The 16,266-nt window shown below is 45.6% G+C and overlaps 1 protein-coding gene across 4 annotated transcripts in view; it reads right to left on the bottom strand.

The window, feature by feature from the left end:
- The window catches only part of FOXN1 (forkhead box N1), an 81,154-nt gene that overhangs the window by 29,261 nt on the left and 35,627 nt on the right, over positions 1-16,266 (bottom strand). For 3 of the 4 annotated variants that reach the window (XM_075904430.2, XM_025188646.3, XM_075904431.2), the window contains 3 exons: positions 15,390-15,500; positions 5,552-5,679; positions 4,395-4,491 (listed from right to left, as the gene is read on the bottom strand). In XM_075904430.2, coding sequence (XP_075760545.2) covers positions 4,395-4,491; positions 5,552-5,679; positions 15,390-15,500 — 336 coding nt within the window. The remainder of the gene's footprint in view (positions 1-4,394; positions 4,492-5,551; positions 5,680-15,389; positions 15,501-16,266) is intronic. The other variant, XM_075904433.2, reaches the window with a different exon arrangement.

Here is a 16,266-nt window from a genome sequence, read left to right as displayed (position 1 = left end):
GTATTGTCCTTATGTCATCTAGTATTTATATTTACATTTTTGGTAATTGTTAGTAAGCTTACTAGAATTACTGCATATTCTCAACTGGAAATATGTTTGTCTTGTTGCTCTGATTCCATGTTTGGGCTTTTTTGTCCATTATTATTCTTGATCTGGATTCTTACTGGGTTTTTGAGGCATCATAGATCAAGTCCTGTGCTGAACTGCAGCTCAGGTCTCATTTATACCCCTTGCTTCAATGTAACTGTAATATTTCTCCTGGGTCACTTGCTGACTAATCCTTCTCCATCTGCATTCCAGATACAGGAACTCTTTCTCTTCTCCATCATGGATTTTAAATTCCGACAGCCCCTGTTTTAAGTCATGTATCCTGCCCCCCTCAAATTAGAGTTTTGAGCTCAGCACTGTTCATCATGTGGTATATTTTTGGTGTGTTCAGTGTGAGCGGTAAAAAAATTCATGACTGCTAGCCAGCCTCCTGAACAGGGCAGAGAGAAGCTTCAACTCCAGCTTCCTCAGCAGCCTGGAGAGTCTGGGGGGGCGTGGGCAATAATTTTTGACCGGGGGCCACTTCAGACATTTTTGAAGTGGCCCTGGGCTGCCCCAGAAAGGGCAGGGCCTCAGGTGGAAGGGGCGGGACCAGGACACTTCTGTGCTTCTCCGCCCACAGACCCTGTGAAGTCTTTGCCTCTGCCCCGGAGAGAACTGCCAGCTGTTCTGAACCCCTGGGGGAAGAGGAGGAGACTTTGCATGCTCCCCTTCCTGCCCCCAGGTCAATCAGGGCCTGGGGTGAGGGAAGCTCACACAGTCTGCCCCGCCCTGCAAGGGAGCGCTGGACTTAGTCACCTGACAGCTGAGCAGCAGCTGGCAGTCGACTCTAGGGCTACGTCTACATTGGCAAGATTTTGTGCAAAAACTCTTTAACACAAGTGTTTTTGCGTTAGAGTATTTGCGCAAGAGAGTGTCCACACCGGCATGTGCCTTTGCGCAAGAGATGTGCTTTTGCGCAAGAGCATCCGTGCCAGTGTAGACGCTCTCTTGCGCAAGAAAGCTCTGATGGCCATTTTAACCATTGGGCTTTCTTGTGCAAGAAATTCATATTGTCTGTCCACACTGGCCTCTTGCGCAAGAACAGTTGCACAACAGAGCTTATTCCTGAGCAGGAGCATCATAGTTCTTGCGCAAGAAGCCCTGATTTCACACATTAGAACGTCAGTGTTCTTGCGCAAAACTTCCCGCCAGTGTAGACAGGCAGCAAGTTTTTGCGCAAAAGTGGATGTTTTTGTGCAAAATCATGGCAATGTAGACACAGCCTAAGGGAATATCTAGACTACATGGCTCCGTTGATGGAGCCATGTAAACTAGTTTACCCTGCATAGGCAAAGAAGTGTTTCGTGAGGCATAAGGGATCGGACGGCAAAGGCTTCCCCAGCCGACAGATCCATGTCTAGACTGCCGCGCTGTGCCGGATCAGCTGATCGTCAGCACAGCGTGGCGGTCATGTGTATTTTAATGAAGCAGGGATTATTTAAATCCCCGCTCCTTTGCCTATGCTGGGTAAACTAATTTACATGGCTCTGTCGACGGAGCCATGTAGTCAGACATACCCTAAGGGCTAAGCCCCTTGCAGGGTGGGAGGAGACTTTGTGCTTCTCCCCTGACCCCAGGCCCTGACTGGCCTGGGGAGGAGCTCAAAGTCTCTCGCTCTCTGCCCTCTGGCAAACAGTGCGTAGACTCCACCACGAGGATTGACTCTAAGCACTGTGCGCTCTCCCGTTCCTAGGCCCTCATTGGCCTTGGGGTGGGGGAGCGGCAGGACCTCTATGGGCCGGATCAACACACTTGGTGGCTCGGATCTGGCCGGCAGAGGCCCTTTTGCCCACCCCTGGGTTAGGGGAAGGTCCACAGTACCGATTTCCTTCTTCCTGGGGGTGGTGGGAAGGAAGGAATAAGGATTTTTAAAAGACATTTCCTTCTCTGAGGGTCCATAGTGAAGAAATGGGACCTTTCCATCTGCTGAAGCCCAGGGTTGGAGGTGGAGCTGGGTTCTCAGTAGATGTATGTACCCAGTATTGCTCTAATCAATACTTATCCCTTCTGCATAGGCCGGGGGCTTGTATTCAGTGCACACTAGACTCATAGACTAGGACAGAGGTTTCGACTCTTTTCTTTTATTGGCTAGATCCTCCTTCAGAGTCATGTTCCCTGCACCTTCTCCCACTTGCCCTGGAAGACAGGAGAGAGAGTGCTGCGAAGGCTGGGGAGAGCAGGAGGTGGGGGATGAGTTGCTTGGAAAGAGGTAGGGAGTGGCAGTTTCTGGGTGTCTGAGGGCGGCAAGGTGTGTGTGGGAGAGTGTTAGATAAGAATATAAGAACGGCCGTACTGGGTCAGACCAAAGGTCCATCTAGCCCAGTATCCTGTCTACCGACAGTGGCCAGCACCAGGTGCCCCAGAGAGGGTGGACCGAAGACAATGATCAAGCGATTTTGTCTCCTGCCATCCCTCTCCAGCCTCTGACAGGCAGAGGCCAAGGACACCATTTTATCCCCTGGCTAATAGCCTTTTATGGACCTAACCTCCATGAAATTATCTAGCTTCTCTTTAAACTCTATTATATTCCTAGCCTTCACAGCCTCCTCTGGCAAGGAGTTCCACAGGTTGACTATGTGCTGTGTGAAGAAGAACTTTCTTTTATTAGTTTTAAACCTGCTACCCATTAACTTCATTTGGTGTCCTCTAGTTCTTCTATTATGGGAACTAATAAATAACTTTTCTTTACTCGCCCTCTCCACACCACTCATGATTGTATAGACCTCTATCATATCCCCCCTCAGTCTCCTCTTTTCTAAACTGAAAAGTCCCAGTCGCTTTAACCTCTCCTCATATGGGACCCGTTCCAAACCCCTGATCATTTTAGTTGCCCTTTTCTGAACACTTTCCAAGGCCAAAATATATTTTTTGAGGTGAGGAGACCACATCTGTACACAGTATTCCAGATGTGGGCGTACCATAGTTTTATACAGGTGCAGTAAGATATTCTGGGTCTTATTTTCTATCCCTTTCTTAATTCCTAGCATCCTACTTGCCTTTTTGACCGCCGCTGCACACTGTGTGGAAGTTTTCAGAGAACTGTTCACGATAACTCCAAGATCCCTTTCCTGATTTGTCGTAGCCAAATTAGCCCCCATCATTCTGTACGTATAGTTGGGGTTATTTTTCCCAATGTGCATTACTTTACACTTATCCACATTAAATTTCATTTGCCATTTTGTTGCCCAATCACTCGGTTTGGTGAGATCTTCTTGGAGTCCCTCACAGTCTGCTTCTGTCTTGACTATCCTAAACAGTTTGGTATCATCCGCAAACTTTACCACCTCACTGCTTACCCCTTGGGTGCTTGCAGCAGGTAGCATTCCCATCCTTTCCCCATGCACACCTCTGCCTGGCTAGGTTACCAGGTGCCCAGCTGCTCCCCCTTCTTATCTGCTTCTGAGCCCACGGAAACCATTTTGCAGCTACCAGAGGCTGTGCCTCTTGCACTGCTGTTTTTCCACAGTGGGAAGCTACCCTTCACAGGGCCCCCCCAGCACACCCCGCATCTGGCTCCCCCACAGTTCATCTATACTGGTGCCAACCCAACCTGAACTCGAGCACAGCCCCCTCTGAGCACAGTGAAGTGATAGTGACACCATTGGGGGTCTGTAGCTAAGTGGGCTGTGGAGGCCTGCCTGCACGGTTCAGCTGACTCAGACTTGCCCCTGTGCTATGCTGCTTGTGATCCCCTGATAAACTTGGTGGCTGCGTCTAGACTGGCAAGTTTTTCCGCAAAAGCAGAAAAACTTGCCAGCTGTCTACACTGGCCACTTTAATTTGCGGAAGAGCACTGACGATCTGATGTAAGATTGTAAGTGTTCTTGCGGAAATACTGTGCTGCTCCCATTTGGGGGGGAAAAGCCCTCTTGTCCTCAGGACTGTTTTGCGCGCAAAAGCCCCTATAGCATAAATGGTGATTGGGGCCTTCTTGCACAAAACCGCGTCTAGATTGGCACAGACACTTTTCCACAAAAAGTGCTTTTGTGCAAAAGCGTCCGTGCCAATCTAAACACTCTTTTCCACAAATGCTTTTAATGGAAAAACTTTTCTGTTAAAAGCATGTGTGGAAAATCATGCCAGTTTAGATGTAGCCAGTGTGTTTACACCCCTACTCCCCATTTGAAAGCCAGTGGGCTAAGAGATGCACACTGTCACTGGTTAGATATTGCTCTTGCATTCTAACAAGCAAGCTATCCACTTCAGTAGAATGCACCTGGTCCCTTACCCTGTGCTGACACACATCTCAGGGATGGGGGAAGGGGAATAGCCTAGAAAACAACGTTTTAAAATAAAGTGCTCACCTTAAAGTAAGGAAAGTGTTCCGTCATGAAATTGTAAATCTCACTGACTGGGAGACTCCCAGTTTTACTGTTTTTCAGTGCCATGAAGATCAGGATGCTTGGGGAACAAAGAAGAAACAGTGGCCTTTACTGAGAGCACCACATTTCAGCGTATTATCTCTGGCTTCTCAGTAATAGGGAAAAAAATAGAACTTTGCAGCATTTTTGAGCTTTGCTGTAAGGGGAAGAATCCTGGTGATTCCTAAAGGCTGCATGAGGCTATTACTTTGCAATTCGTACACAACATCACGGTTGCCCTGCACATAAAGGGTCTGACTTTGGTTGAGTTACAGTACATCAGTGTAAAACCAATATGCATTTGTTAATACTGCACTCAGATGCAGAGGCTGCTGCAGACCCTATACAGACTGTCAAACTGACTCATAGACTCATAGACTCATAGACTTTAAGGTCAGAAGGGACCATTATGATCATCTAGTCTGACCCCCTGCACAATGCAGGCCACAGAATCTCACCCACCCCTCTTAGAATAATCCTCTCACCTATGTCTCAGATAAAGGGTTTAAACTTGAGGTCAATTTGTATTAAGTTTACTGTGGTAACCTGTCCTCTGGAGAAGTTTCCACTAGGATGTTTGCTTTTGCTGTTATGTGGAAGGCGCAGAGGTAGGGGAGATGGACAGTAGTGTAAACATTAACCCTGTTTATGTGATCACCAAGAGGACCTCTTGCATGCAGGACAGGCTTGTTTTATTAGCAGCCTGGCCTTAAATACTCCAGCACAGTGGGGACTGAGACAGGACACAGTACTAGTGGCTTAGGGGTTAGTTTAACTGAAAAAACAGATGGCGCGAGAATGAAAAAAGCCTACACTTTACAAAGGAAACACTGTCTCACTTCATAAAAAACACTGCTCACCAACTGGTTCGTGTGTGTGTGTGTGTGTGTGTGTGTGTGTGTGTCCGTGTCCCTATCCTTCCCGTAAATAGATTGTTTACATTGCTCAATTTTAACATTCATCATACACATGGGAGCAAGTACCGTGATGCAAACGTCTAAAGAGCGTCATTCCCCTATCAAACACAGAGCACTAAGACAGCCCCTGCTCCAGGGACCACACAATCTAACTCTGATAGGAGACAAGGGAGAGACCTTTACCTGTAGGAATAGATGGGTTTAGGAAACAGAGGTGGCTGGGATTCTTGACTCCCTTGAGGAGCGATTCTCTGGAACGGGTAATGCGATGAAGCAATGTAGGTTACGGGGTAACTTCCTCCTGAGGAGTACTGATAACACAACAAAAGACAAGTTAATTGACTTAAACAAAAGACGCAAGAAACTCTCAGAAATGATTGATTCATATTAGTAAGAAAAGGTTCTGTTTCTGAGGATAACTTCCACCAAGCCAATGCGGCACTCTACTGAGAGATAAAATACTGCAATAATTACCCAAAGAGCATGAAACACTTCAAATAATAAAATACACCATGAAAGACTAACCCTCTAAAATAAGACAAAAGATTAAAGCTACAAAAAAAATTCTGGAGATAAAACAGAATGTTTTTAAAGTGGAGATGAAATAAACTAACACAGAAGCCCAAGAAGGCAAATTCCCATCTAGTAAGTTGCCAAAACCTTAGAAGTCCAGTTCTCAATTGCATACCTAATATGCTTTATCCCATCACCTTTCAAATATCTCATGTGATGAGGTTTTAGCTGCTTCGCTTGGGAAATTATTTGACTGCTTAACATTTCAAATTGTCAAGAAACTTTTCTTAATATTTAACTTGTATTTCTCTTTCTTAATTGTACCCTATCATTACTAATTAATATTTTGGTTGGCCAATAATTTCTCTTGCTCCTTGTTTACACAGTTGAAATATTTACTAGTAGGTGGTATCCCCTTACTGGTTCAGTTACTCCAGTTTCCTAGTACTGTTAGTTGCTTTTTCCTGTATTTCCGCTTGTTTGCTAGAATCTCTTTTTGTTCGGAGCTGCCCAGGACTGAATGCAGTATTCCTGGTGCAGTCAAACCAGAACCATATAGAGAAACATGCTGAAAATATTAACCTGTTTGCTATAGTGACAAACAAGCAAAAGAAACGGCATGGCAAACTTCTCCACTTTCGTATATCCTGTTCATGTAACATAAATACTGGGAAAACAATGAGGAGTCCTGTGGCACCTTGGGCCATGTCTACACTAGAAAACTATTTCAAAAATTACTAAATTCAACTTAAGAACTCCCAATTTAACTAATTCAAACTAGTGTGTCCTCACTATGGGGAAGCATCAAATTAGTCTGAATCAGGCTCTGTTAATGTGGACGCTAGGGATGTAAGCAGCTAGTTGACCATCTGATAAGCATAAGCTTATAAGATAGTCGACTAGTGATTCAACCAGTTGCTTCCTCCCTTTTACTGCTTCTATCAGAGAGGCAGCAAGGGGGCGGGAGCTGGAACCAGTGCTGGGGGGGGGGCAGTTTAAAAGCCGGTTTCCCCCCCAGCACTGGCTCCATGCGGGACACAAGAGGTAGAGGCACAATGGGAAATGGCACGAATGGGGACTGAAGCAGTTTCCGCTCATGCCGATTCTGCTTTTGAAATGTTCAAAAGCTGCATCTGGGCTCTTGTACATTCCCCTGCTGGCCCCACACTCCCTGCGGGGCTTCCTTTTGAAATGTACAAGATCCACACTGGGGCTCTTGTACATTTAAAAGGCTGAGGCTCCTCAGGGAGCGCAGGGCCTGCAGATCTTCTGCTTTTGAACTGTAGGAAGAGTGCCCTTGTAGACTAATCGAATAGTCAATGGAAATCCCATCGACTATTCAATTAGTTCATTAATCTAAATGTAACATCTCTAGTGGACGCGCTACCTCAGACTTAGCCATAGGAAGCACTGGGGAGTAAACAGTTCAAATTACTCTGAGTAATTATTCTGAAATAGCGGCACTGAACATCCACAGTACTGTTGTTTTGAAATAACTATTTCAGGATTAGCTTTACTCCTGATGGAAAAACCGGAGTACAAATTTCAATTTCTGCGGCCCATTATTTCAAAATAACGGGCTTGATAGTGCAGATGCTCTGCTTATGCATTTGACCTTGGGGGGAGGGGAGGTGTTATGTTGAAATAAAGTCCTAGTGTAGACCAGGGCTTAGAGACTAAGATTTATTAGGGCATAAGCTTTTAAGACTCACTTAATCAGATGAACTAGAGTGGAGTTTACAGAAGTAGGGGTGTATCTATATAAGGTCACAAACAACACCCTATACTGGAAACCTGCTAACTGCTATTCTTGCCTACATGCCTCTAGCTTCCATCCAAGGTACATCACACAATCCATTATCTACTGCCAAGTGCTAAGATACAACCGGATCTGCTCCTGTCCCTCAGACAGAGACAAACACCTACAAGATCTTTATCAGGCATTCTTAAAACGTAAATACCAACCTGGGGAAGTGAAGAAACAAATTCACTTCCAGGTACTCATCCTGCTCTGTCATCTACTTCAGAGGCCCAACAAGAAAAATTATAGAACCCCACTGGTCATTGCAGCCCCCAGCTTAAACCCCAAGAGTGCCTTGACAGTCTACAGTCTACCCTATCCTGGAAAATGATCCCCCTCACAGATCTTGGGAGACTGGCCAGTCTTTGCCTACAAACACCTCCCCAGCCTTAAGCAAATACTCACCAGCAGCCACACACCAAACCTCAGAAACACTTACCTGGGAACCTACCCCTGCAATAAACCCCATTGCCAACTCTGTCCATATATCTATACAAGTGACACCTTCGCAGGACTAACCACATAAACTACAACATCAGAGGCTCATCCACCTGCACATCCACTACTGTGATACACGCCATCAAGTGACAGGAATGCACCTCTGCCAGTATATTGGCCATACTGAAAAGCCTCTGTGCCAAAGGATAAATGAACACAAATCAGGCATCAGGAATAGTAACTTACAACCCTATATGGCAGGGGTCAGTGACCTATGGTTCTTGAGCCAAGTATGGCTCAGTACAGAACCAGATATGTCTTCTGGCATTCCCAAAATACACAACTTTATAAATGAAAAATTAATTCAAATTGTTTAAAACATCTCTCTTGTCTTTCACCTTTAACCAGAGGTGAAAGTAAGACCGTGTGCTCCAGTAAGAACCAGCTGCACTCTGGCAAGAGGTGGCTGGGACACTCTCCTTGTTTAAAGGGCTGGCTGAGGACACGCTGTAGGGTACCCATGCACACTTCCAGCTGGGATAGCAAGAGGAACTGGCGGTGGCAGATGCCTCCATCTCTCTGCAGCAGCCTGGCTCCAGCCCCCATCTGACTGCTGTGATCTGTCCCCAGCTGCTGTGCTCCTGGGGCAGACCCTGGTGACCCTGCGACTGCTGCAACAGCCGGGTCGGTTCAGGCTCTGGCTGAGGCAGCCTGGATAACAAGGCCCCAGTCGGGGGCCCGGTCCCCATCTAGCCACAGCATCCTGCCCCCCAGTCCCAATCCTGGGGCAGGCCCTGCAGTCTGGCCCCCATCTGGCAGCAGGCAAGGCTGGCGGTGGCCCCCCTCCTGCAGCCGCCCGCATAGGAAGGGAGGCCATGATCAGGCTGCGTGATCCTGGCCTGGCCCCTCGTCCAGCCAGTGCTGCCCGGGTGCAGCAGCCTAGCTCCGGCCGGGAAAGTTAATCCAGCCACAGGGCCCCCACATACTCTACTTTCCACCCCCAGTACCCTGCCTTGCCTTCTGCACCTTCCACACAATGCCAGCCCTCTACCCTGAGCCTCTCGTACACCCCAAACCTGACTTCTGTACCCCTGCACCACAAACAGCACCCCCAGCAGCTGCAGAAGTCCCATTAAATAAAGTCTGAGTACAATGTTTCATTTATGCTGCTATTAACCATCATGTCAATTATCAATAATATTAAGTTATATATTTTTAGTCATGCAAATAGGCATTCTTACATGGCTCTTTGTTAACCACCTCTTCTGAATTTTGATGTAGTGTGGCGCTCTGGTTTGAAAAGGTTGCCGACCTCTGCTATAAGGGAACCCTTTAATCTCGCTGGACATTCAGTAATGGAAATAAAAGTAGCCATTCTTCTACAAAAGCATTTCAAACCCCAATTACAAAGGGAGACAGCTGAACTGGAATTCATTTGCAAATTCAATACTATCAACTTAGGACTGAATAAGAACCTTTACTGGTTAACCCATTACCAAGGCAATTTCCCCTCTGATAGCCACATTTCTACATCAGCTGCTGTGAATGTGCCATTTCCATCCTGATTTGATTAGCCTCATTTACATAAGCACCCTCTGACTTTTATTGTCCTTATCTGTATACCCACGTCTCTGTAAACTCCACTCCAATTCATCTCCCTGAAAGCTTATGTCCTACTAAATCTGCTAGTTTCTAAGGTACCACAGGACGACTAGTTTTTATCTGCAAAAAGGAACACAGCTACCCCTCTGAAACTTGTCATAAGTACTGGTTCAAGCTGCAGCCCTTGGAACTACTATAAATTACATCTCCAAAGGCTTCAGAGGGGTAGCCGAGTTAGTCTGTAACTGGAAAAACTTAAAAAACAGCGAATGGTCTCGCAACACCTTAAAGATTAACAAAACACATAGGTGGAGCTTTTTTGGGTACAACCCACTTCTTCAGATGAATGGAGTATTAAAAGTCCAGTTTGGTTGGTTGTCACATCCTAGGGTGTGTCTAGACTACATGCCTCCTTCGACGGAGGCATGTAGATTAGCCAGATCGGAAGAGGGAAATGAAGCCGCGATTAAAATAATCGCGGCTTCATTTAAATTTAAATGGCTGTCCCGATCTGCCGATCAGCTGTTTGTCGGCAGATCGGGAGAGTCTGGACGCGATGCACCGACAAAGAAGCCTTTCTTCATTGGCACAGGTAAACCTGGTTTCACGAGGCTTACCTGTGCCGATGAAGAAAGGCTTCTTTGTCGGCGCATCGCGTCCAGACTCTCCCGATCTGCCGACAAACAGCTGATCGGCAGATCGGGGCAGCCATTTAAATTTAAATGAAGCCGCGATTATTTTAATCGCGGCTTCATTTCCCTCTTCCGATCTGGCTAATCTACATGCCTCCGTCGAAGGAGGCATGTAGTCTAGACACACCCCTAATGACTTGTCTTGTGTGTTTAAAGTTTTATCAGGTAGAGAAGTGGGCATTTATATAGTAATTTTAATTGTATCGGTTTCAGTGGCTCTTTGACAGGAAAGAATTCTGAGGTGAAAATGACTGTGGTGTCATTAGTTTCAGAAGGGTAGCCGTCATTGTGATGTTATTACCAGGTCCAGAGGCAAGAACTGGGGGTGTGAAATATTATGTCTATTTTATTGGCTTTGGTGCTTCTTTTTGAGGGGCTGGAGACTGGGGAAAGGTCTGGCATGATGGGCTTGTACCGGTTACGACCTGGCAAACTGTCATAAAAGGTGTCCATGCTTTAGGGTGGGTGGATGACTAGAGTAAGTGCTGCATGTCTGCTGTTGTTTTCAGGTCCATAAGATCTCATGGTCTAGCTTTTGCCCTTTAAAGGGGAAGACCTGACCAATTTATCCTACTGGCATAATTAATGAGGAAACTGACCTCTCGCTTCTATATTGATGTGAGGCACAGCTTGGGCAATCTTTTTTTTTTTTTTTTTTTTTTTTTCCTGGCTAAAGGCCCCATTTGCTTGTTTTTCCTTTTTAGTAAGCTAAATTGCTCTGCTCTAGTTAAGGTTTGTAGTGTGAAGCTTTGCTGAAGTCTGACAGCATTCCATTCCAATACAAAGTTTGGGAGAAACAGTATACTAGGTAGCCCTCACACCTTCATGTCTGGTGCTGGACTGTAATTCTATTGATTGCAACTTCGGCAACTCATGCCAGTCATTTTCCTCTCTGGGCACTGGTATACATTGCCATTATCTTTATCATATTAACATAAAAAGAGAAAATGATAATAGTAACCTGCTACATGTGAGAAGTTTGTCACGGTGCCAGTCTACAGGTGGATGAAGACTTCCTTTCATGTAATTCTTGTTGTGTCTTGCCCAGCTACTCCCTTTTTATCTTGCTTAGCTACACCCTTGTGTTTCAGAAGTTACATTGTAAGATTGTTTTTTTTCTTTTAATCCAGTTAATGCCAACATGTAATAACAATGTTGGCATCATGACAACAGTGGAAAGGGATAGGATAGTTGTATTCATAGGAAATAAGGAAAATGAAAAGAATGTGCAAATTAATTGGCAGCCAAAATGATATTTCTGCTAAGGTTCCATGTAGTGTGAAGCTGCATATGTATATTTCGTGGCGACAGCACCCTGAAATCTGATTGCTATCTGGATAGCTGGTCATAGCTGCTTTCATTGCAGGTCTGATTTTGGACTCACTCATCTCAAATCCACAAAAGGAATGTTCATTAGAACATTGGTAGATTAGGTCTACCAGTGCATGCTGCAATTTTTCTACTCCGTTCAAGATTAATCCGGCATAGGTCTCTCTTGAATTATGACACTGAAAGAGCTGTTAGTGAAAATTAAAAAAATTGTCAGGGCGTGATGTTGTTCCCCAGCCCCGTTTCTTATGCCTAGCCAGGGTGGAAGAAAAACCCCTGTTCCCTCTGCCATCTGTCCCAAGGCTTCTGTTCTGGTAAATTCTATAGTGTATATATTTAGCTCCTGCACACTGTAGGATGACTACATGCTATGGGAGCTGGGGGCTGTAGAGAGCAGGCATCTTGGACAGGAGTGGGGAAAAGATAGGGTGGGTATTTCCTGTGTCCTGTGGCCACCTAGTGGTCTATAGGAGAGGGCAAGCCTCCAATTGGTTAATTAATAGATTTTTGGTAGCACCTAGTGACCCCAGCCAGAACTGGGGCCCCAGTGTGCAAGGAGTTGTACAAATATGCAGTAAAAGACAGTCTCTGTCCTGATGATATTATAATTAACTACACAGGGTAATAGGAAGGTACAGAGAATAAGGAGTGGAGGCAGAGGGAACACCAGGGTAATAGTAATAGGAACACATGGGTCCTCTGAGTGCTTGCTCACGTCCATTCCATGTTAGGTGTGTTTGCTTGTCACGTGCACTGATGCCAGAAGTGTTTCCCTCTGGGGTATCCACTCTGGTGCCCCTGGGGGTGATGTCTGTATGGTGTGGTATAAGGATTCCTGGCTTCCTCCCCCCTTAGCACCTTTTTACTACCAGTGACCGTGCTGGCATGTTCCTTTGCACCTTACCCTTATAAAAAAGACAGCGTATGGAACTCTGCAGGAGCAATTACAACCACATCTGACCCTTCTTCCCAAGGTGGTTTTGTCTTTCCACATTAACCAGGACACCAGTGTTCTGCCCTAAGCTGCATAACTCGACCCAGGAGAGGCACTTGCATACTCTAGTTGTTGCCTACTGCTGGTGTTTTACCTGGACAGACCTAGCCTTTCCACAGGTGCACACAGCTCTTCGCTGCCATGGCAAATCAGATGAAGGGTCCTCCGGACTCCTTTCAAAGGATCTCCAATTGGATACATCCTGCATCAGACCTGTTATGATTAGCTCAGGCCCTGCTGCCACTTCTGGTGAAATCACGCTTCACAAAAGAACAGACTTCTTTGTGGCCTTCCTGGCGCATGTACCCATCCAGGACATCTGTAGAGCCATGACGTGGTCATTGGTCCACATGTTCATGGCTTGCTACGTCACCACCCAGCAGGCTAGAAACTATGCTGAATTTGACAGAGCTGTGCCACAAAGTATCATGTTCATGAACTCTTACTCTTTTCTGGAGATACTACTTGGGAGTCACATGATGTCAGTGCTTTTTTGTGACGGTACTGCCCGGTATGCAGTACTGGCACCTCCAGACGCAGTACTGGCACCTCCAGTCAAACCTCAACAACTTTTCCCGTGGAGTACCGGCACCTTTTTAAACAATAAAAGCACTGCATAATGTGGAATGTACATGAGCCAGCACTCGAGGAAGAAAAGACAGTCACCTGTTTCTTAACTGGTGTTCTTCGAGATGTGTGACTCATGTCCATTCAATGACCCACCCTCCATCCCTGCTGTTGTCCAGAACTGATAATTTGTCAAAGACTTAGGTTCTGAAGTGACAAATCATCCATTCACAGACAGGATTTATTGTGTGATGTACACATTGCACACTGAGAAGAAAATTCATGTACTACAATGTATACAAGTATAACAAATTCTGCATCACACCAGCAATATTGTTTAAACAAATTGATTGAAGATATACTTAGTCACAAAAGTGGCTTTATGTACACTTGAAATGTACAAGTCTGCTATCTGTGGACATTTAAGTGCACCTTTAAGTGCACATGCACTTAAACATTCTGGGTACTTGCACACTTGTACCATATGTAGTTACATACTGTATAGAATAGTGATAGAAATGTAGCCGTGTTAGTCTGGGGTAGTTGAAGCAAAATGCAGGACAATGTAGCACTTTAAAGACTAACAAGATGGTTTATTAGATGATGAGCTTTCGTGGGCCAGACCCACTTCCTCAGATCAAATAGTGGAAGAAAGTAGTCACAACCATATATACCAAAGGAAGTGCTTCTGAAAGTGTTCCATGGAATCACTTTGAGAAACACATTAACTGGCCACCCCGGTTTGTTTATTTACCAGCACTGCAGCCATAGAGCCTCGTGGCTGCCATTGGCTCCATTTCGTCCTTTGCAGCCAGTGGTGTGGGCCTGGCCACCGCTTCCCGCAGCTCCCCTTGGCTGCAAAGGGCAAAACGGAGCCAGTGGCAGCCGCGAGGCTCCGTGGCCACAGCGCCGGTAAATAAACAAACCGGGGTGGCCAGTTAATGTGTTTCTCAAAGTGATTCCATGGAACACTTTCAGAAACACTGCTGTATAGGAAACAATTGCAGGGATGTGTATTCATTTTTGTACAAGCAAACACTTCACTGGCTTTAAAAATCTGACTGGGACCTATGCATATCTACGGAGTTCATCTACAAGGGTAACAAGATAATTTTTACTCCTGCCAGCATTTGTAGCACTAAGATAACTAGTTAATGGAAGCACAAACTCTATACTGTTCTGTGTATCAAAACAACTGTTAGTTCAGTTTTCATTGCAGAATCTTTTAATTGAGGTGGGATAATAGTGGAAGTGTTGCAAAATAAATGGATTATGGGAATTAAATACCAATAAGGTGATTTGTAAGTATAGCAACACAGGGCTGTTTAAATCTATGTGAACTACCCAGATTTTGAAAAGTACTTTTCTATGTGTATTGTTGTTTGAGGGCACATTAAATATAATATTTTCGTTGCAATAGAGTCCAGGGGGATTCCAAGATTTTCACAGAGCCAGGCCTCCTAATGTGTGGGGTAAAGGGCACGGTTGTCCCAGAGCCTGGCAATTCTAAAGGGCTCAGCGCGCTGGCTACTGCTACTACTGCAGTGGCTGGAGCCCCAGGCCCTTTAGAATCACCGCCAGAATGCCAGGAAGGACATTCCAATGCCAGGAAGGACATGCCGTGAGCGCCAGAGGGGCAGAGGGAGGCACCCTGCATTCCTGGTGGTGCTGAGGGCTGGCTGTCCCAGCCCCATCTCTTCTGCCTGAGGCCCCATCCCTTCCAGGAGCAAGGAGTCGCCTTCCTGCCACTGCCCAAAGACCCAACAATCCTGTCAGCAGCCCCGGATGACGCTAGTAGTTACAAATGTAAAATCTTTCAACTTGTCACCAGCTTTCTCTGGAGATCATTGTAAGAGAATAAATGAGCAATATCTATACAAATGTTAGTATTGTTTCTGTGCAAACATGTATAAAATTCATGTCTCTTTCTCCTGAGCTTTTTTTCCTAAGTAACATGAGACTATTCATGTAGGGACATACCCACAAGTGCAAAATTAGTTGATACTGTTCACCTTTAGTCATAGCCACCATACCAGTAACTTGGAGGACATTGGGTTGATCCAGTTGTCCACATATTTCCCATACCTGGTGAAACTGATGTGAAGGACAGTACATCTGCTGCACTTGGGGCTGGTAACAGTACAGACTCTGCTGCCCTTCCAGTGGAGATGTCTTAAGCTTGACCTCTGAATCCTGCTAAAATATATTCAGATAAAGAGTTATTACAGAAAATGACGCTAATTTAAATAAATTAAGCCTTTCAGTTACTGCCTCCATGCTGCCTTTGGCTGTTTTCTCTAGGGATGTAATAATGTAGTCAATTAACCAGTAAGTGGGTGCTTATCAGTTAACACTATGGACTACACACACACACACACACACACACACACACACACACACACACACACACACACACAATTTTTGCAGGCTGGCTCACTCTAGGTCCTAGCAACTACCTCCCTGAAGCTCCACACACACACACACACACACACACACACACACACACACACACACACACACACACACACACACACCCCCCCCCCCCACACACACACACACACACACACACACACACACACACACACACACCCCGCAATTTTTGCAGGCTGGCTCACTCTAGGTCCTAGCAACTACCTCCCTGAAGCTCTCCATTCAAAGAACTTAAAGAGCCTCGTGCTGGCTCTTAACTGGCTTCTATTGCAGAACCGCAGTGGGGGTAGTTGCTGGGACCAGCTTGAGTTGGGACTGAGTGCTTGCAATGCAAACCCTTATTGATTATGTTCTTATGCTATGTTCTTATGATTAATCCTGTAGTCGACAATGTTTTTGTCGACAACATGATTAACAAATTACACACTTCTTAACATCCCCTACTCTTGGACTTACTGCTAATACTTCTTGAGTAGAAATAACGTAATTCATCTGCTAGAGCTGTTAGAAGGAACATCGTCTTATTAATGTT

The sequence above is a fragment of the Pelodiscus sinensis genome, chromosome 21 (assembly GCF_052426305.1).
Source record: "Pelodiscus sinensis isolate ZL-2025 chromosome 21, ASM5242630v1, whole genome shotgun sequence".
In the NCBI taxonomy this organism is placed as follows: Eukaryota; Metazoa; Chordata; order Testudines; family Trionychidae; genus Pelodiscus; species Pelodiscus sinensis.
This window is presented reverse-complemented; position numbering and strand designations above follow the sequence as displayed.